The sequence below is a fragment of the Hyperolius riggenbachi genome, chromosome 7 (genome assembly GCF_040937935.1).
Source record: "Hyperolius riggenbachi isolate aHypRig1 chromosome 7, aHypRig1.pri, whole genome shotgun sequence".
In the NCBI taxonomy this organism is placed as follows: Eukaryota; Metazoa; Chordata; class Amphibia; order Anura; family Hyperoliidae; genus Hyperolius; species Hyperolius riggenbachi.
In genome coordinates, this window is record NC_090652.1 from 283,124,458 (window position 1) to 283,147,307 (window position 22,850).

General features: G+C 43.0%; 1 protein-coding gene across 2 annotated transcripts in view; it reads right to left on the bottom strand.

The window, feature by feature from the left end:
• Positions 1–22,850, bottom strand: part of ARHGAP15 (Rho GTPase activating protein 15) — an 862,741-nt gene that overhangs the window by 715,950 nt on the left and 123,941 nt on the right. For both annotated transcript variants that reach the window (XM_068245872.1, XM_068245871.1), the window contains 2 exons: positions 17,594–17,662; positions 6,015–6,079 (listed from right to left, as the gene is read on the bottom strand). In XM_068245872.1, coding sequence (XP_068101973.1) covers positions 6,015–6,079; positions 17,594–17,662 — 134 coding nt within the window. The remainder of the gene's footprint in view (positions 1–6,014; positions 6,080–17,593; positions 17,663–22,850) is intronic.

The following is a 22,850-nucleotide window of genomic DNA, read 5'->3' on the forward strand; positions in this document are numbered from 1 at the left end:
ACACATTTTTTTAAACTGTTCTTGAAACATTTTATACTTTACTGGCGCCTCTGTATTTTCAAAAGTTACACACTGACTCTAGCCACCTGGACTCGTTGCCAAAGGGGTGGAGTGGAAGCAAGTCTATAGACAGCACAGTGGTTAAATGGATAGCTCCTCCACCATGCATTGTTCCAGTGGCGTAACTATGAAGCTTCGGGCACCAGTGCAAGTTTTCCATGGGGCCCAAACCTCTGTATTGATATGGAGCCCCAAAACCTACCAAGGACAGCTGCAGTGTCAGAGAGGTTTAATCAAAATAACACTATAGTTTATTAAGGATTACTACTATGCAATGCACGTATAGATGTGTTCTTTTCTTGCATAGCAGGAATGCTAAGCTAATAAGATGTATGAAGGAGGCCCCCTAGTGGGCCCCTCTGGTCTAGGGGTCCCAGTGCGGTTGCAACCTCTGCATCCACTATTGCTACGCCACTGCATCGTTTGGATCTCTGGTTCAAGGCCAGGCCAAGGGCACTATCTGGCATATGGCCACTATCTGCATGGAATTTGTATGCTTTCTCTTTATTTGTACAGCTTTCCCCAAAAACATACGGACAGGCCCTAAACTACATTAGTAGTGGTAACCACACGCCTTGATAAAGGGGAACCCTGAGTGGCCCCCAAAACAATTGTTGGACTTTATTATAGAAACTGGCACAATAAAGTGTGTGCTGTAAAGAGTGGTGTGCTGACAATCCTTGCAACCTTAAAGCACAACCGAGGTGACATGTGACATGATGAGAGAGACATGGGTATGTACAGTGCCAAGCACACAAATAACTAGGCTGTGTTCCTTTTTTTCTTTCTCTGCCTAAAATAGTTACAAATCAGGTATGCAAGTGACAGTTTCTGTCTGGGTCGGGAGCGGGTCGGACTGGGTCAGACTATAGCATAACCCGCACTGATAAGTAATTACAGCCATAAAACCCTTTCTTGTCAGTAAATGGCTTCTGGGAGCAGGAAAGAGATTAAAAGGATCAATAATTCATAGATGTTAGCTCTGGCATACTTCAATTAAGGTGTCATTGAGCAGAGACAGTGAAAAAGTAAAAACGGAAAAACTAGATTTAAATATAAAATAAAACTGTGGGATATCTAAAAATGTCATTTTTAGGAGAAGGAGGATAGGCACAATTGTTTTTCTCATCAGTTTATTTTCATCTCGGATGTCCTTTAACTACATTAGGGATACTAAACTATAACCATAGCGAGGACACTGTAATACGGCTATGTAAATAATAATAATAATAATGTAAGACATTCGTCTATGACTATGGTAGGGATTAGACTGTGAGCTCCTGCGAGGACAGTCAGTGACATGACTATGTGCTCTGTAAAGTGCTGCAGAGGATGATGCATTCTCAGGGTTAACTTTATTTTCTAAAGTATTTCCTGAACGGCAGTTGCCAAGTCTAATTGCCAAAATAGTAAGATTCCAGCCAGCCTCCTTAGGGGCAGTTAGAATTATCAACCGCTGCTCAGAAAATGCTTTTGAAAGCAAAGTTAACCCTGAGAATCCTCCATGAGGAGATGGACTAGTCCAAAACCTGTCGGTTCTGTTAGATTTTAACTGCTTCCTTTCTTTCGCTGGTCCTTTAAATATACAGTATGTAAATGATAGAAACTGTCACATAATTATTGCACTTCCCATTTATGTTGGCACTGCTGAGAGCATAGCAGTGGAAAATTAGCGGTTTTAGCCCTGTCTTTTTCAAATCTCCAGGTCTGTAACAGAATTCTGTGTGCCGTGAGCCTGGGTGTTTATTAAAATGGCAGCACTCAGACTGAATAGCATATTACATTGCAGTATCTCTCCGGTGACGGGGAGAAAACATTATTTTATCTGTGTAATGAACTTGTCCAAGAAATCGTTGCATGGTGACACTCTCTCTTTATCACTGACAACTTTCTTCCCCTAAAATATATTAAATGTAATTTTTAAAATGATAGCTATTTATTTTCCACTGCATTTTTTCATAAACTACAGTACTTGAAACTTCACTAAATACTTAGCTGTGCTCAGGGCCAAATAAATAAATAACTGCAAAGTGGGGTGTGCGTAATTATTCAGCCCCCTGAGTCAATACTTTGTAGAACCACTTTTTGCTGCAATTACAGCTGCCAGTCTTTTAGGGTAGGTCTCTACCAGCTTTGCACATCTAGAGACAGAAATCCTTGCCCATTCTTCTTTGCAAAACAGCTCCAGCTCAGTCAGATTAGATGGACAGCGTTTGTGAAAAGCAATTTTCAGATCTTGCCACAGATTCTTGATTGGGTCAGATTGGATGGCGGCGTTTCCAAGCTTTGAAGTGATCTTTCGACTTTGTCCCACAAATGCTCAATAGGAGTGAGGTCAGGGGACTGAACTGGCCATGAAAGCAGGTTAAACTCTGATTGTTGTTCCTAAAACTAATTTGAGACCAATCGAGCATGCTGACAAGGGCCCACAACAGGCATCTTTTCCTATTTTTTTGCCATACCAAAGGCACACTTGATGGTCTCCTGCTGCTAAAGCCCATCCTTTGCAAAGTCCATCTTGTTGTGCATTGGGATATGCTTTGTGATGCACCTGCATTTAATTCAGCTGTAATTTGTCTTGGTGATGCCCTGCTGTTGTTGCGAACTGTCCGTGCTACTCGCCTTTCATCTCTCTCTTTCACCAGCCTTTTTTTGACCAGAATAGTCCTTATCACTTTAAGTTTTGGTTCTCAACTGCCACTATCTAAACACCCAAGATACTGTTGTGTGAGAAAATCCTAAGGCCATGTTCACATCATCAAACGGGTATGGCCATGCAATCTGAACCCAAGGCGTACAAACGCACAAACATACAAACGCACACCATCCGCGTTTGTATGTGTTGCATGGCTGATCCCATTCACTGAAAGTGAATGGGTCAGCTGCGGATTTTGTTAAAAAATGCGTGCACCATGCGTTGACGGGCGGCACTGGTACGGAACGCATGCAGTGTGAACATCAGACAGTGCAGTCAATGCACTGTCTGATATCCTGCATGTCGGCCTCCTGCACATGTTGCCAAAATCCGGACGGCAACGCATGCAGTATGAACGGGGGCTTAACCAGCCTGGCGACCGGACGTTTTTTTTTTAATAAATAAGCGATGAGCGGCCCTTCTTGTTATGCTTTCCTCTTCGCCATGGCGACGAGCGGAGTGACGTCATGGACGTCAGCCGCCTCCGATCCAGCTCTTAGCGCTGTCCGAAACTGTTTGGTCCGGCTGCGCTGGGCTCGGGCGGCTGGGGGGACCCTCTTTCGCCGCTGCACATGGTGTATCGCCGCGCTGCGGCGGCGATCAGGTAGCACACGTGGCTGGCAAAGTGCCGACTGCGTGTGCTCCTTTTTATCTCATTAAAATCGGCCCAACAGGGCCTGAGAGGCAGCCTCCGGCGATAATGGACGAGCTAAGCTCGTCCATACCGCCCAGCAGGTTAAAGAGCTGTCATTTCAAAGATGCTATCACCAGCTCTTCTTGTGCTGACGATCATCCCTCGTTCAAAGTCACTTCAATCTTTTGTCTTAAAATTTGTGAACTTTTGAACTCCTATGATGACTACATCGCCTGAAGCTGAGCGGTCCTTATATAATCAACTCTGTATTATTACGTCACTGTTGGAATAGTTTACTTTCAAAGAAGGAGTTTCTCAAATGTTTTGCCCACTTAGTGTATATATACATATACAGTATATATATATATATATATATATATATATATATATATATATATATATATATATATATATATATATACACACACACACACATACATACAAGCTGATGGCCCGGTGTTGCCAGGGTATGTATTTGGCTGGTGTTGGCTCCGCCTACTTTTTCCAGCCCTAACACACAATTACTTAATTACTCAAAGACCTAGTTTGTGAGCTTTGTGGTTTTTTGGCATCAATATTTTGCATTGAAAGGAAACAAGTCTGATTGGCTGTGGCTCTACCTCTTTTCTGAATTTGAACCGCAGTCACCCAATGACCAACTGTACCAGGTTTGAGGCTTGTGCCATTAACAGTGCAAGAATGGCAGTAATTAAAATTTCCCCTTAAAAATCAATAAGTGAATTTTGATTGGCTTTTGTAGGGTCCACCCACTTTTCTGAATAGTAATCCCAGTCACCCAGTGACCAACTGTGCAAAGTTTGAGAGCCATACCATTTTGTTGCTATTTTTGCAGATGATACAAAATTGTGCAGAATCATCAACTCTCAGGAAGATAGTGTCATATTGCAACAGGATTTGGATAGGATGGCTATATGGGCACATACATGGCAGATGAAATTCAATGTTGACAAATGTAAAGTCATGCATTTTGGATGTACTAATGGTCTAGCACCATACAAAATAAATGGGATACAGCTGGGGACATCAAACTTGGAGAAGGACTTAGGAGTACTCATTGACAACAAGTTAAATAATCGTACTCAATGCCAAGCCGCTGTAGCTAAAGCTAACAAAATTTTGGGATGCATTAAAAGGGAAATAAAAACTCGCGATGCTAGCATAATATTGCCCCTGTTTAACTCTCTAGTAAGGCCACATCTGGAATATGGAATTCAGTTCTGGGCACCACATTACAAAAAAGATATTGCAGTTTTAGAGCAGGTGCAGAGACGAGCAACAAAATTGATACGTGGGATGGAAGGTCTCACTTATCAAGAAAGGTTAGATAAACTGGGTTTATTTAGTCTAGAGAAAAGACGACTTAGAGGGGATCTAATTAACATGTATAAATACATCAGAGGGCAATATAATAGCTTGGCGGATGAGCTTTTTGTCCCTAGGCCTTCTCATAAGGACTAGAGGACATGATCTGCGCATGGAGGAAAAACGTTTTAGCCATTTATTTAGGAAAGGGTTCTTTACCGTAAGAGTGATTAAGATGTGGAATGCATTGCCACAGGAAGTCGTTATGGCAAACTCTATACCTGCATTTAAAGGGGGCTTAGATGCTTTCCTTGTGTTGAAAGACATCCATGGCTACAATTACTAGGTAATGCCTAATGATGTTGATCCAGGGATTTTATCTGATTGCCACCTGGAGTCGGGAAGGAATTTTTCCCTTTAGGGGCTAATTGGACCATGCCTTGTAAGGGTTTTTTCGCCTTCCTCTGGATCAACAGGGATATGTGAGGGAGCAGGCTGGTGTTGTACTTTATACTGGTTGAACTCGATGGACGTATGTCTTTTTTCAACCAAAATAACTATGTAACTATGTAACTATGTAACCATTAACAGTGTAAAAATGGCTGCAGTTTACATTTGCCCGGTGAAATTTGTATTTGTCTCCGTCCACTTTTTGATTATGGGGATAAAAAGTATCATATATGTTATTCAAGGTAATGTGCTATGTGTGTGCCAAATTTCATTCAAATCCATTCAGCCATTGTTGAGTGATTGAGTAACAAACATCCAAATTTTCGCATTTATAATATTAGTGAGATATATATATGATTATATGTTAGATGACCGTGTATTGCACCTCAGCGGATGGTCACTCAGCTTCTATCTGGCGCAGCGCTGACCCAGTCCAGTTAAATTAATAGGTAGTGTGCTGTGCTGCAGATAAATATGCATGAACCTTGTCAGGCATTGCTTTGTACGCATCTGTCTTATGTCCTTCCAGATTGCACACTACACACTTAGTATTAATCTTCACAGGGGTGCATATAGTGTGAGCAAGGCCTTAAAGCATTACATATTGTGCAGCAAGATAAACAACGTGCAGAAAAAGATGTGTAATAATGGCTATATGTAAGCATCTGCTGTATTCTCGAGAAGAAACTCTAGATGGCAGTATACTATATAACTAAATAAGCAGACTTTAGTGAGTCCTTTGGGAGCAGTTTCACTTGATAACGCTCTTAGCCGATAACCAGATGCAGAATGTCCATGCTGTTCCAAAATGGGCTTAACTGGCGACATGATGTTTATGGAATGGCACATTACCTTAATTTCTTCCCTTTGTCCGCTATCTTGGTTTTATATAAAATACCCTCTTTGGTTTGGCTTACCTGTTAAAAAAACGAGATTCTAGTTTAGCTATATTTTTCAAACACAAAAAGGAATTGTTACCTAAGGCCTGATTTACTAAACTTCTGCTGTGCAGAAGACCATTGAAGAATATAAGTGATCATGCAAACCTGATCTCTATTTATTAAAGCAGCCCTGTAGCGGACCCAAGTATATGACTCCACTAAAATATATACTGAAAGAGAAGTGTATACTACTAGTGTGGTTGCTGTTTTTACCTTCCTAATCTAGCCAACTGTAAACTGTGTTAAAAATTAGAGCATAGCTTGGTAGGATCTGCAGCTCTCTCTGCGTATTCTCCTGCTCACTCCCACCTTTATAATAAGTCATGCTGTCTTCTCTCTTGCATGAAGAGACAAGACAGTTGCTCTGTGAGTTCAGTACTGTCTTGTGGGGTGAGCTAGTCTCTGTACACGGGGATGAGACAGCATGACTCTTCAGATGGGAGGGGTTGATGAGCGATTTATCAGAGAGGCTAAAAAAAAAAGAACAAAAATCAAGTTAAAGCTATAAAGCAGGTATGGATAGCTTTGCATGCATTTCCATTGCTAGCCACTCTGTTTACATATAAAACCTGAAAATTGTAGCAATATGGACCCCTGAGGGAGGGGAATCATGGTTCTGGTGATCCACTGCCAGTTCAAAGAAGACACAGGTATGCTGCCATCAGCTAACAAGACACTTCTAAACAGTTCAAACAAACACTGAAACACAGCAAAGCTTTGAAATGGGGGACAATTTTAAGGCCATTTAGGGAAAAAGAGTGGAAAGTTATCACAATCTCACCATAAAATCATATAGAGGGGAAATATTTGCAAAAAATACATTGACAATAATGTACTCATAGCTGTCTTCACAAACATCAGCAATGTTGTGATAGTATGGTTTATCATGCCCCATCAACATTACTACATTTTACAAAAAAAAAAGTTTTGAAACAATGACATTTTTTTTTAGAATATATTGGCAAAGAGAGCAAGAATAACCATATGTTCTCATTACTAATACAGAGATTCCAGAAATGATTACTTTGGGAGAACAGGCAGATTGGTGGATTGTATGCTGGTTTCTGGCTACAAAGCTGTTATCAGCAGAGTGGTGCTGGGTTGTGCTCTGCTACTCAGCCTCATTGTTTGTAGTATTGAGGTGCTGGCCCCAACACTGATGCCAAAGTGAGGGCAATGAAAAGAAAGAGTTGGTTAAGGTTCAGTACAAGTGAGTAGGAAAATGTTAACATTTAGGGGGAGGAGAAGTTAGGGTAGGGCATCAGGAAGGAGGATTGGTCAGAGAAAAAGGTCAAGAATATGTTTCGGGGGTAGGGGGGGAGAGAGAGGGGGGATTCAAATTTCACTGAGGGGGGCATGAGGCAGATAGTAAGTGCAACTAGGTTTCTACTAGGGTGGAGGTTCACCTTTCTGATTTGAACAGATTTGAGTCCCTCCCACCATGCGAATTGGAAGCAGCCTATTGATTTCAATACTTGTAAGGATGGAGGTGCCCAAGTGCAAAGATATATATATATATATATATATATATATATATATATATATATATATATATATATATATATACTTCTAGTAGTTAAAATGAAACTGATCTAATCTCTTACCTCCCCTGACTACAAAAACACCAGTAGGACTGAAAACATATTTATCCACTTGAAAAGTAATGATGCAAAACATAAAATAGGCAACACGTTTCACGGGTACTAGCCCTCTTCCTCAGGTCAATACACTGTTTATTGACCTGAGGAAGCAGACTAGTACCCGTGACCCAAGTTGTCTATTTTGTGTTTTGAATAAATACTTTTCCAGTACTACTGGTGTTTTTGTAGTCAGGAGAGGTAACTGATTACCTCTCATTCTTTAGAACTATTAGAAGTTTATATATATTTTTACACTTGGGTGCCTCCCTCCTTACAAGTATCCAGACAAACCTTTGAAGATATTATTTTTATTTCCCCAAAATTACAAACCCAGGGGAGCGACCATCCAGGGGAAAAAAGAGCAATCCATGCACAGACTGCCATTCTTTACAAATAGCATGCTCTTGTAATGATCCGCTCAGCTGGCTGCACGGGCAGACAGCTGTTTGACCATTCCTTAAGTCTGAAGGCTGCAGGTCTCTGGAAAAGAGACCTGTCTTTGCTTTGCAGGTTTCAGACCGCGTTCTGCTGCTGAGGAATTTGCATACATTCGTTATGCAAATCGCCTACCTGCCTCCTTTGAAGACTGGCAGTATAAATACCATGTTCTCCCAGAATCCTTTGCTGGTCATCCTTCATGGTTTGTTTCTGATGAACTCTCCTAGAGTATCAGCCCTATTAGTTTGCTAAACTCTATCTTAGAGTAATTCTTGGGACTGCACTAGGCAGCTCCTCTAGTGCAGTCAGGTTGCTTTTCTGTTTTGTCTGTGTTCCCTCTCTGCTGCGATTGTCCTGTCGTCAGCTGTGGTCGACAGGAAATTGTTCTGTCTGTCTGGGGGTGCTAACCAGAGCAGCGGTTGCTACTGGTAGCCCCTCCTGTTCATCTGTCTGGATCGCACTAGCCTCTAGCGGTAGCGGCTGTGGATCCTTCTGATCGGTGTTCCTGGAGTGTAAGTTGGAGCAGCGGTTGCTACTGGCTACCTCATCTGTCTGTTTGTTTGGATCGCACTAGCCTCTAGCGGTAGCGGCTGTGCATCCTTCTGGTTAGTGTTTCTGGAGAGTAAGCTGGAGCAGCGGTTGCTACTGGCTACCTCATTTGTCTGTCTGGTCTGTTTGTGCTCCTTTGTGTTATTTGTGGCTAGTTAGGGTAGCGTGCTTGTCTCTGTTGCGCTTTTCGTGTGGATACCGCGCTGTAAACGCATTCGCTGTTGCGAATGAGTGCGGAGTTCGCGTTTAGCTAGCGTTTGTTATTTTCGTTATCTTTTATTGTTGTTTGCTGTGCCTTTGCTACTCTCGTGTTCTGATTAGCCTTGTGTCACTTCTGGCAATCGTCTCTCTTTTGCGATTGCGTGCCCGCTTTGTTTCTGCGAATGTGTGTTCACCGTCGCTGGGTGGCGACTAGTTTGGGGAACACACATTTAGTCTATCTCTGTGCTCTTCTCTTTAAGGGCTGTTCAGCCTTGCAGTGCTTTAGATCTGTACAATTCCCAACTGGCATCTGTGGCCGTGCAGAGGCTGTGCTCGTCTGCACTCCACAAGCGCCATCTGCCGGTGGGAATTGCCCTCTGCTGGTGCATTGCACCTAACCTGGGTTCACCTAATTATACGCTTGTGGAGGGTTTCCACTGTGTCAGTGCGCATCTTGTGCGCTGACCACGAAAACGATTCCGCTAACTTTACAGCTCTATTCCACTTACATTTAAACAGAATCTGAAGTCTTGTTTTTTACCAGCTTTTTCCTTATAATCCTGTTCGACATGATTGCCTCACTTGATTTGCAGCATCCCTGTGGCAGATGAATGATTTATTACTGTGTAATGAACCAACAAAGTTCTACGACTTTGCTGGTCGCAGATTGTGCTGCCCTGGAGAGGCTGAGCATAGCGCTGTAGCTCTGCCTCTCCGCAATCAATCTCAACGGATCTCTGCCTCCTCTCCGCCCTTCTCAGTGAAAGGAAGACCGAGAGGGGCAGGGAGAGGCGGCGATCAGAGGAGATTAACTGCGGAGGAGGCAGAGCTACAGCTCAAAGCTATGTCTCTTCCAGGAAGAAAAGCCCTGTGAAGCCCGGGAGCTTTGCAGGGCTGTTTGACTGCATTAAAACATTCATCTGCTGTGGGGATGCGGCGAATCTAGTGTGGAAATAATGTTGAACAGCAGAGCCGGGACAAGGTCCTCCAGCAATCAAGGCATATGCAACAAAGTGTGCCCCTCCATCCCTCCCACCCCAGCCATCACACACTGATTGCTATTAGACTAAGAGGCGCCCCAGGGCCCCCAACACCTTAATCTCTAGTTATCTGGCTTGCAGCCACTGCCATGTATCCCCTTTTCTTATTTATCTCTGCTTCAAACACAATAGGGGAATAATAGCTGAGTGAGTTGTGCGCCCCCTCCTACACTGAACCCTGAGGCTGGAGCCTCTCTCGCCTCGGCCCAGCCCTGCTGAACAGGATTATAAGGAAAAAGCAGGTAAAAAAATTAGACTTCAGAGTCTCTTTAAAAAGAAACTCCGACCAAGAATTAAACTTTATCCCAATCAGTAGCTGATACCCCCCTTTTACATGAGAAATCTATTCCTTTTCACAAATCGACCATCAGGGGGCGCTGTATGACTGATATTGTGGTGAAACCCCTCCCACAAGAAACTCTGAGGACCGCGGTACTCCTGGCAGTTTCCTGTCTGTGAACCTTGTTGCATTGTGGGAAATAGCTGTTTACAGCTGTTTCCAACTGCAAAAAAAGCATGCAGCAGCTTCATCACCTGCCAACAGTAAAAATGTCACCATGTAATAAATGCCAGAATGTAAATCAGGGATTTAAAATATTTTACAACGGCCAAACACTGACTAAATCATTTATACATAATTATTGTAAAAATGAAGCACTTTTTTATTACATTATTTTCACTGGAGTTCCTGCCTTTGTGGGTGTAAGGTACGGATTGGATAATGTTCTCCATAACTTATTTGGATGGCCCGCGACATCAAACTCCGAACAAACTCACCGCGTTTCAGATTAGAGTTGCAAACTATTCACTTAATACTTTTGTTTTTTTTTATAACTTCTGCTCCTTTGCCTGCAGATACATTCGCACTTTTTATGGAAGGCAGTTCATGTCTTGTTCCCCTGTATTAGAGTCTAAATGTATCAAAATAGCCTCGCGGAGCTTCATTAGACAGATGCTTGAATTGTAAGTAATCTGCACATGTTTCCGCCGTGTTCCTCTCTGCGCCGTGCTCAACCTGCCTGGAAGAATTTCCATCACTCCTTTCAATTGTTGCCCTTCTTGCGTCTGTGCAGCTGAAGGAAGGTTAACTAAATAACCAGGAAAAACATCCGCGGGCGACCAGATAGCTTTTCACTCAAACAATTAGATGCAAAGGACGCAGGAGGAACAGTTGCCATTGTTTCTAGTAATCTACCAAACTAGGGCTGAGGAATTTATTTGCATAATTAGAGTGACGGTATATCCCGGCAACATTATTTATTTTAGTCATTTATAAATCGGTGATGTATTTTGCAGCGCTTCATGGTGTTCATCAAGTCGTTCATGTCATCGTCTGCACTGGTAGCAGATTATGGTTTGAGGGGTGTATATTTTATGTGTTTATTGTTTTAGTTTATTACACTAGGTACTGAAAATGTTTTGGATACAACAGATGTTTAGGAATTGGTGGTCCTGTCCATCTTCTTGGGTTCCTCCACCCTATCCAGCCTCCATACTCCACTAAAGTCCCGATATTGACGAACTTACAGCACGTGATGATGTCACACAGGGAATATATAGAGAGAGGAAGGAAGCACAGGGACACCGGAAACCCAATATAGTGTAGTACATTAGGATATTTAGCAGGAAGTAACAGTGCATAAAAAAAGGTACTCACAAGTCATGGTTGCTATCCAAGCAACCACTCTCTGCGTGTGGGAAAGACTGTCCCCACTCGGCCTTGTGACAATCACGTTGGTTGCTGCTCCCGAAAAACTATCATAGGGTTTATGAATAAATCATAAAGGTACAATAGAGCCCAATTGGGTGGCTAGCTGAGATACATAGTGGTAGGAGGTGCCCGATGTATGCAGTGAGATAGTACCTAACTCAACTCATGGGAGTAACCAATAATAATATCCATAAAAATAAAGATGAGTGTGCCTAGTGCCTAACTTAACAGAGACAACTCAAATTGAATTCAATTAGAATAATACTTTTATTGAGCACTAAGACAACACATTTCAAGGCTCGTAGCCAGTTCATAAGGTCAATAGAGTGCTGATACCAGCAAGGAGTGGAGCCAACGGGCGCCTAAGAAAACTGATGTCACACAGGACTTCCTGTCAGGTTCCTGATGCCCACTGTAGGTGAGCAGCTACATCATTGCAGTGGCCTATGCTTCCTGCAGTGTCTTCTGGGAGCATTGTGCAATGCAAACACCACTCACTTTCCTTCACTACACTAGCTTGCCATAGGCGTACCATTGTGAGATGCAGGGTGGTTAATTGCTCGGAGCCGAACAGTACACCAGCGGGTGTTGTGGTAGTAGTTGTACTCAAGGACCCCATATAGGTGAGTATGAAGGGGAATTTGAAGGGTACTTTTAATTAGGAGTTGTACAGTTACTAAATAAACACAGCTCTGCACCCAAAGGTGTGTGGTCACAAAGCATAGTTGGAACGACGGCACTATTGCTGATGCCAGCAGTAAAAAAAATAAATTCCGGGACAACATGTGAGGCATCCTACAGACGAGTTGATGTTAAATAGTGGCATGTGGGAGAATGGAGTTTTGCCATGCGGCAAAAACGTCATTGATTTTATTTATTCTTGCATATTGATCAGATAAAAAACAAGGGGGCAGCCTCCGTAGAAGCGCATTCAGCGTGAACCGGCTGTAAGGTATCAGCACCCGAGCACCCACCGCTCATGATCCACCCAGCCACGCTACCTTAACCCCAAGGGTATGTTTTTTACTTATTGTGCAACTCTATATGTTTGCAAGATGTTTTTTATCTGATCAATATGCAAGAATAAATAGCCTAAGAAGCAGTGTCGGTTTCTTTACACTTTGCCTACCTTTCCAAATATATATATATATATATATATATATATATATATATATATATATATATATATATATATATATATGATTATTTTTTTTTTTTTTAAAGTAACACATAGCCTTTTATCTGTACATATGTGTTGAAATTCATTCATCTGTAGAAATAGATCAAACATAAGTATAATTAATTGGAGTTAACATAATTAACAGAACGCCCACGTTTGCTATTGGGGGGGAAAAACACAGAAAAACAGGTCTAAATTTACATCAAAGTACTTCGTGATCCATCTGATAAACTTCCATATTCGGAATTGAATGAAATGTTTTTTAACTAATTTTTCCAAATACTCCTGAATAATATGCCTACTTATTTTTAAACGTTTCATTAAAATAAAAAATAAAAACGTACTGCATATCCTCAAAAAAAAAAACAAATCCCACAAATAAACAAAAACAAAACAATTATTTTGTTTTAATTTACAATGAAGTTAAAGATGTTCGTATTTGAACCTAAATACAGGTAGTCCCCGGTGAACAAACGAGATGGGTACTGTGTGTTCGTTCTTAACCTGAATCCGTTCTTCAGTCGGAACACAGTGCCTCTCTGTCCCCTGTATCCTCTGTGCCCCCCTGTGCCTCCAATGTCCCTCTCTGTGTAACCTCTGTTTCCCCCTGCCTTCATTACCCCCCTCTGCACCACCTCTGCCCTCCACTGTCACCTCTGTCCCCGTTCCCTCCATCTGTGCCACCACTGTGTACCTCTGCACTACTGTGCCCCTCTGTACCACCTTTGACCCAAGAACCCCTTTGTGCCTCCTTCTGTGACCTTTTAGACTAGGCTGGATCTAAGGTCTACTGTAAAATGTGTAAAATGTGTATGCAGAACTTGGAACTCTCTATTGCATAGTTTACCACAACAAAAAGTCATTTTTATTGAGTCTAAAAATAAAATATTTTTCTTTTAATTTTTTTGCATTGATGTTCTCAAAAACTATAAGGTCTATTTGAAAAAAAAAATGACTTGTTCCCATTTTCCTGTCGTTCGTAACTATGGGTTATTAGTAACTGTCTGGTTAGTAACTGTCGGGTGTTCGTTAGTTGGGGACTACCTGTACTGCAAAAAGTGCAAAATTTGCATCACCAAAGTATAACATTCTTTTGGAGTACTTTCAAACTGCGCACCATGGTACATTATTATAATGCAAGTTATAATCATCAAGCATCACAATGCAAAGTTCCCATAATGGGAGCATTCAGATGTGCTTGTTGCTGCTCTAGGATGCATTGAATTACATGGTAAAAACATGTTGGCCTCAATTCACAAAAGCATGCTGATTACGTTAGCACGCCTAAAAGCTTTAGGCATGCTAACTACAGTGCTGAGTAGTTAGCACGACCACAGCTTTTACTCATCGCACGCAAAGTTTAGCACCGTGTGCGCCCGAATTGTCACGCCGTGCAATGCTTCGGGCGCACCCGGTGCAACGTTATGGGTGTACCCAGTGCGCCGTTATGCACACACCACGGTGGCGCTATACGTTGCGCGTGCTAACTTAGTGTGCGAAGCTTAGCGCGTCCTACTCCTAAAGCCCTTTAGGCATTCTAAGGGCCTTTTCAAAAGGCGTGCTAACACTTAGCACCCGTTTGTGAATCGAGCCTGTTAAGAATGAATGGTATTGTGGTACCATGCATTGCGATGCAAGTACTACCGGAAGAGTTTAATTTTTACATTCATTGTGACGTGCTGTATTTGCATGGAAACAGATGGTGCAGTGGATAGCACTCTCGCCTCCCAGCTCTGGGTCCCTGATTTGAACCCCAACCAAGGCACCATCTGCACAAAGTTGGTATGTTCTTCCTGTGTCTGAATGCTTTACTCTGGGCACTCCGGTTTCCTCCCACATCCCCAAAATATACTGATAAGTTGATTGGCTCTCCCCTATGATGATGATGATGGCTTTCCCACTATGATGGACAAATGACTGTGGTAGGGATTAGATTGCGAGGGGGGACAGTTAAGTGATAGGACTATGTACTCTGTTCTGTATGTATGTATGTATGTATGTATGTATGTATGTATGTATATATATATATATATATATATATATATATATATATATATATATATATATATACATACAGGGGAGAACTGGCCAGGGGGGAAGGGAGGCGATTTCCCCCCAGGCTGCCTCTCATTTAATGATTTAGGGCTGGTACAGTGCCTGGTGCATTCATGTTTTTGTATAAGGCAATGTGAACCACTAGGCTGGCTGAGGCAAATAAATACCCAATTACAGAGCAATTAGAGGGTGGGCAAGCTGGTAAACATACATAGCATGATACAGAGTAAAGGCTTGCCTGCAGGGTCTGTGGGAACAAATCTGTTTGGTCTCTCACCATTGTTAAAATGACTGCATGTGCACAGCTACATAAGGTATTGTCTAGGTTGAAAAGTACTCGACAATCCCTATACTCCATAGGAGCTGCTTGAAAACAGTCCCTAGACTCTAGAAGGGCTGCTGGCAGACAGTCCCTAGACTTCAGGACGTCTGCTGTTAGACAGTCCCTAGACTCTAAAGGGGCTGCTTTCAGGACTTGTGTGAGAGACTGGCAGGTACAGGATTGATATTAGGCAAATAGCCTCTGTGTGATTTGGCTGCAATACAGATAAGCTCTCTGATCCATCTCAGGCTATTCTCATCTCTCTCCCACTACTGGAATATAGCTCATGGGGCACGTGTGTGATGTCATTTGGGCTGGGCTGCTGTAAAAATGGGCCTCTAATTTGTGTTTTCCCCCAGGCCAAAAGGTCCCAGTCCTCCCCTGTATATATATATATATATATATATATATATATATATATATATATATATATATATATATATGTTAATAATAATAGTCATAAAGTTGGTAACTAGCAAGTAGTTGTGACTTGTGGGGGAATGTCTACTTATCTTGACTTCACTACTGAGTTACTTACTGAGTAAAGGCTCGTACAGACGTCTGACAGACCGTTCAGAAACAGCCTTATCAGTCCACCGACAGACTGTACACACACTGTGCTGTCTGCTGAAAATCCGCCCAGCGGGAGGTGACGACGGACCTCATTTCCCTACTGGCACCTTAGGCTGGTTTCACACTGCCAATCTGATGTTGCCATGCGGTGCGATCAGCTGATTGCACTGGAACACCCAAAAAAACCTCTGGAGACTACTGCGGCAGTGCGCAGTGATCTCCATTCTGGCTGCAAGCCAAGCAGACATTAAGGCTCTCTAGTGCTCACTTCCTGTGGCCAATGTTTGAATTGCGCAGAAGTGTATTGACAAGGTACACTTCTGCTCTTGTGCGCTGCAACACGAATGTGAAAAAAAAATGTGAATTCCATAGACTTACATGACTTCCAGTCACTGCACGTTGCCACACAACTTAGCCACCAACGCACTGATGTGCTAGCGTCGGCCATGCGGCAAAAACGTCACTTCTGCCGCATCGCACAGATATGAAATGCCCCTAAGACTTACACTGGTGTAGCATTAACCGGTAAACACAGGGTAATGCAACACACCGTTGTGAGAGGGGCCTCTCACTTTTCATCTTTACATGCTGTTATTAGGATCTGTCCACACTTGTTTAAGAAACTTATCAGTGGCTCCACTTTTTGGACCGGATCAAAACCGGAGCCACGGACACCAATGCTTAAAATAGCAGCCGTCTTCACACACTTTAAAAAAATGGATCCGTGGGATCCATTTTGAAAAACTGAATGGAAAGTACGGATTTGCAGGTTTTTCATGGACACGGAGGGGTAGTGAAAGGCTACACAACCACAATGGATCTCCCTCTACACAGAGAACTTTTGCACACAAAACAGAATTAAAAACGGATTGCCTACTGCCTGCTCCTCCCCTCAGCATCAACTCTTAAGGTGGCCATACACTGGCCCGATCCGCGGCCGTTTCGACAGCAGATTCGATCCTGGGATCGAATCTGCTGCCAATCGTTCGCGCTAAACGCACCCGCCGATCCGATTTCCTCCCGAAATCGGATCGGTCCGTCGATCGCGCCGTGCGCGAAATTACCCTCGATCGCCCGCCGGTAGGGTGCGCGTCGCTAGCGGCGGCCGATCCGATCAGGTATACATTACCTGACGCTGGCTCCCGGGCGTCTTCTCCGCGCTGCACCGCTCTGTTCCGGCTTCATCCCGGCGCTTCCTGTGTCACTGCAGTGACCAGGAAGTTCAAATAGAGGGTGCTCTATTTGAACTTCCTGGTCACGGAGTGACACAGGAAGCGCCGGGATGGAGCAAGAACAGAGCGGTGCGGTGCAGCGTGGAGAAGACGCCCGGGAGCCAGCTTCAGGTAATGTATACGGGGTTTGCACAGGCGGCAGGAGATGCTCAACAGATTGTGATCGGTTTCAGGCTGAAATCAATTCACAATCTGTTTGCAGTAAAGGCAGCTATACGATCCCTCTCTGATCAGATTTGATCAAATAGGGATCTGTCAGCTGGTCGATCTAATGACAAATCGACCAGTGTATGGCTGCCTTTATCCAATAGAAACACACATGAAGAAAGGACATACGTTTAAACGGACTGGAAACGTATGCTACAAAAGGACAACAATTTGAAAAATTGATCAGTTTTGCATCAGTTTTCAGAAAAAGTGATTCTTTTGAAATGGATCCGTTTTGCAACTAGACAAGTGTTGACCGAGCCTAAATGGGCCATCGAGCCCCTGAGGTGACAGTCGGGTGTTACCTGAGCTTCATTTACTTTCAAAGATTGAGAAACTTACTAGGATATCTTTAGAAATTCGGTTCTCTGACCCGTAGTGTTGAGAGTGGTTCCTTCGATGACGATTAATCTGAAACAACAATACATGGATAATCGGCTAATGAAAACCAAAGTTTAGACAACTTTCAAAGAGCAAACTAGAACCAAAATATCTTTAATTGCAACTACACAACAATGGGGGCCAGTTGGATTTTTAATGTCAACCTTGATTTGACCCATCTTCACCCTTAGATAATTAGAAGCAGTGGTGCTCATCCAATATTTGGGTATCCAAACTACCCAGATAATCCAAACTTTTTCCACTATCCGAACTTTGAATAGCAATTCGGATATTTTTTAAAATTCGAATAGTTCTATCCAACAAACTCGGATTTTCCATCTGAAATCCGAAATCCGGGCGGATAATTAGTTCAGATATGCGAGCGGAAGCCAAAAATCACCTTCAATGGCAAAAAATCAGAGAGAGAGAGAGAGAGAGAGAGAGAGAGAGAGAGAATAGTTGCATTAATATAGGGAGTTTGGTTTAGTTGCCCCAGTACGGCTAGTATAGTGCCCCAGTATAGCTAGTATAGTGCCCCAGTATGGGTAGTATAGCGTCCCATTATAGTTGCCCCAGCATACGCCCCCCCCAGGAAGCCGCTCTCCTGCTTCTGCCTCATCACAGCAGTCGCGGGGCGCACATGCAGGAGAGGGGAATATAAGAGAGGACGCGGCCACCAGCTAAGGTAACCGCAGCGGCGGCCACCGGGGTCGAGGGGGGGGGCGCGGAGGGAGGGGGGGTTGCAAGAGGCTAGACCTGTGGACCACCAGCAAATGGCAAATGTTCTAGTGTCTCTGGTTGCCTTTAAAGGTGGCCATACACTTACATATTTGCAACAGATTCGACCATCAAATACATTTCTGTCAGATGCCTGTCAAGTCGAATCCAACAGGACTCTATCTGATGTGTGCCCCACACTAGGAACAATTTCCAATAGCTTTCAGGCTGAAATCTACTGGAAATCTATTGGAAATCGATCTAAATGCATTATTGGACTGTTAGATCCAATTCAACTCTATGGGCCATCAATCTGCTGCCAGAAATCGATCGAAATCGGCCGCAAATCGATCGATGGATTTGATAGTAATAATTTCCGATCGATTCCATTGAATCGATCAATTGATCGATGGCTGAAATTGTCCAGTGTATGGGCCCCTTAGGCTTTTAGACCTTATTTAGATCCAATGATTAGATTGTATTTTGGTGTTGTACCTACAATAATCTTAACATAACAAGCAAAAAAAAAAAAAAAATGAAAGTAAGAAAGAAAAAAGAAATATCAAAAGAATCTAATATTATTCAAAACTATAATGCATTTTATTCCTTAAAGGGATACTGTAGGGGGTCGGGGGAAAATGAGCTGAACTTACCCGGGGCTTCTAATGGTCCCCCGCAGACATCCTGTGCCCGCGCAGCCACTCACCGATGCTCCGGCCCCGCCTCCAGTTCACTTCTGGAATTTTTGACTTTAAAGTCAGAAAACCACTGCGCCTGCGTTGCCATGTCCTCACTCCCGCTGATGTCACCAGGAGTGTACTGCTCAGACACAGACCATACTGGGCCTGCGCTGTGCGCTCTTGATGACATCAGCGGGATCGAGGACACGGCAACGCAGGCGCAGTGGTTTTCAGACTTTAAAGTCTGAAATTCCAGAAGTGAACCGGAGGCGGGGCCGGAGCATCGGTGAGTGGCTGCGCGGGCACAGGATGTCTGCGGGGGACCATTAGAAGCCCCGGGTAAGTTCAACTCATTTTCCCCTGACCCCCCTACAGTATCCCTTTAAATTAGACTTTAAATGTAAATACACCATCCGAGGAAAGGAATCAGTAGTTTGCTTGAAACTGGAAACAAAGGGACGTCCTATTTGAGCAAATATTTAACAGATTGGGACGGTAGGTCGAAAAAGAACATATTTAGGGATGATATACAATACAATACAATAACATTTCTATAGCGCTTTTCTCCCATAGGACTCAAAGCGCTTATACAAATGGGGTCTCTCAGATTGACCTGGCAAACACAAGTACTACTTTATAGTATTTTTGGCTGAGGAGTTCAACTTGTGTAATTTTTCCCTTTTCCTTGTTAGATTATTGCTTTCTACAGCTTACTGGACTAGATAGCTGCTGTTAGTATATTTTTCGTAGCTTTGTTTTGCTGCCTATTGGGTAGGACTAGAGATGAGCGTAATGACCTAATTACGATTTCGCGAAATTTCGCGTAATTAGTGTAATTACGATTATGGCCGTAAGTACATAATCGTAATGAAGAAGGATTTCGCGAAATTTCGCGCAAGCGTAATTTTCGCGTAATTTTCGCATTACAATGGTTATTTGTTCATGCCGTAATTTCGCATTAAACGCTACCGTAATTTCGCGTTAAACCGTAACGCTCCGTATAATATAAAAAAGCCGCCGACTTTAAAGGTTAATAGCAAAGCCCCCTTAAATGCTAAGAGCCTCAAATTTGGAGAATATATTAAGGAGATCAGGAGGAATAAGAGGAAAACTTTTTTTTTCAAAAAGACCTTATAGTTTTTGAGAAAATCGATGTTAAAGTTTCAAAGTAAAAATGTATACATTTAAAAACCCGCCGACTTTAACGGTTAATAGCAAAGCCTGCTTAAAGTTTAGGAACACCAAATTCCCAGGGTATATTAAGGGGATCAGTGGGAATAAGAGGAACATTTTTTTTTTCAAAAAGACCTTATAGTTTTTGAGAAAATCGATTTTTAAGTTTCAAGGGAAAAAATGTCTTTTAAATGCGGAAAATGTCAGTTTTTTTTGCACAGGTAACAATAGTGTATTATTTTCATAGATTCCCCCAAGTGGGAAGAGTTTTACTTACTTCGTTCTGAGTGTGGGAAATATAAAAAAAAAACGACGTGGGGTCCCCCCTCCCAGACCTCTTTAACCCCTTGTCCCCCATGCAGGCTGGGATAGCCAGAATGCGGAGCACCGGCCGCGTGGGGCTCCGCACCCTGACTATACCAGCCCGCATGGTCCATGGATTGGGGGGTCTCGGAAGGGGAGGGGTAGCCAAGCTTTCCCCTCCCCCTCCGAGCCCTTGTCCAATCCAAGGACAAGGGGCTCTTCTCCACCTCCGATGGGCGGTGGAGGTGGAGGCCGCGATTTCCTGGGTGGGGGGTTCATGGTGGAATCTGGGAGTCCCCTTTAAAAAGGGGTCCCCCAGATGCCCACCCCCCCTCCCAGGAGAAATGAGTATAGAGGTACTTGTACCCCTTACCCATTTCCTTTAAGAGTTAAAAGTAAATAAACACACAAACACATAGAAAAAGTATTTTAATTGAACAAAAAACATAACCACGAAAAAAGTCCTTTAATATTCTTAATTAACCATTATTACTTACCTGTCCATTTAAATTAATGATCCCACGCAACATCCTCGGAAATGTTCTATCAGTTACAATGTAACAAAGTTATTACAATGTAACAACTTTGTTACATTGTAACTACGCCGCACCCGACGTCACTCGCCGCTCACCCGCCGCATACACTTACGCGTCCTTGCAGGACGCTAAGTCCCCGCCAGCTCCCGCTGTCCACCCCGCTCACATCTGTCACCCACATGTCACCCACATGTGGGTGACATGTGGGTGACATGTGGGAGAGGCGGGGAGGGCAGCGGAGCTGGCGGGGACTTAGCGTCCTGCACGGACCCGACAGAGCTCTGAACTATAGCTCAGAGCTCTGAGAAGCATCTTTGTATTTGGGCTCCAAGGAGCCCCATTGGTCCTTAGCAGACCAATGGGGTTCCTTCAAATCAGAAGGAACCCCATTGGTCTGCTAAGGACCAATGGGGCTCCTTGGAGCCCAAATACAAAGATGCTTTCGAGAGCTCTGAGCTATAGCTCAGAGCTCTGTCGGGTCCGTGCGGCGGGTGAGCGGCGAGTGACGTCGTCGGGTGCGGCGTAGTTACAATGTAACAAAGTTGTTACATTGTAATAACTTTGTTACATTGTAACTGATAGAACATTTCCGAGGATATTGCGTGGAATCATTTATTTAAAGGGATAGGTAAGTAATAATGGTTAATTAAGAATATTAACCTATTTTGGTTTCTGGACGTAGAAACTACGTCCAGAAACCATGTGCGCTACCGCGCGCCCCCGCGGCCGATCGCACGCGTGCAGGCGCACTCCCGGCCGCGGATTCGGTAGTCAGGGAATCAATGTATCGGACTATGAAGTCCGATCACTGATTCCTCTCCCCCGCTGAAAAAGCGACAGCTTCTCTCGGAAGCTGCGCCTTTTCTGGCCATTCACTGCCTGATGCGCCACTCTAAGCGTGTGTTACGCTTAGAGTGACGTCATGTAAACAAACTCATGGCCGCCATCTTGTGGCCAAAAAGTAATACTACACCTGAAAATAAAAATGAATTAAAATCAACACACATTTACATTATAAATCTATTGTTTACCCCCCACCCTCCCAAAACTACCCAAATAAAATGTTTACTATAAATAAAAAAAAACATTACAATAAAAAAAAAAAAAACATGTAAATATTTACCTAAGGGTCTAAACTTTTTAAATATCAATGTAAAGATGAAATATTTCTATATTTTTTTTATTTTAAACTTGTTAATAGTGATGGATGCAAAATGGAAAAAATGCACCTTTATTTCCAAATAAAATATTGTTGCCATACATTGTGATAGGGACATAATTTTAACGGTGTAATAACCGGGACATATGGGCATATACAATACGTGAGTTTTAATTATGGAGGCATGTATTATTTTAAGACTATAATGGCTGAAAACTGAGAAATAATGAATTTTTCCATTTTTTTCTTATTCTTCCTGTTAAAATTCGTTTACAGTAAAGTGGCTCTTAGCAAAATGTACCCCCCAAAGAAAGCCTAATTGGTGGCGGAAAAAACAAGATATAGATCAGTTCATTGTGATAAGTAGTGATAAAGTTATAGGCTAATGAATGGGAGGTGAACATTTCTCTCGTGAAAACCACGGAACCTGAATGGGTTAAAGGACTTTTTTCGTGGTTATGTTTTTTGTTCAATTAAAATACTTTTTCTATGTGTTTGTGTGTTTATTTACTTTTAACTCTTAAAGGAAATGGGTAAGGGGTACAAGTACCTCTATACTCATTTCTCCTGGGAGGGGGGGTGGGCATCTGGGGGACCCCTTTTTAAAGGGGACTCCCAGATTCCACCATGATCCCCCCACCCAGGAAATC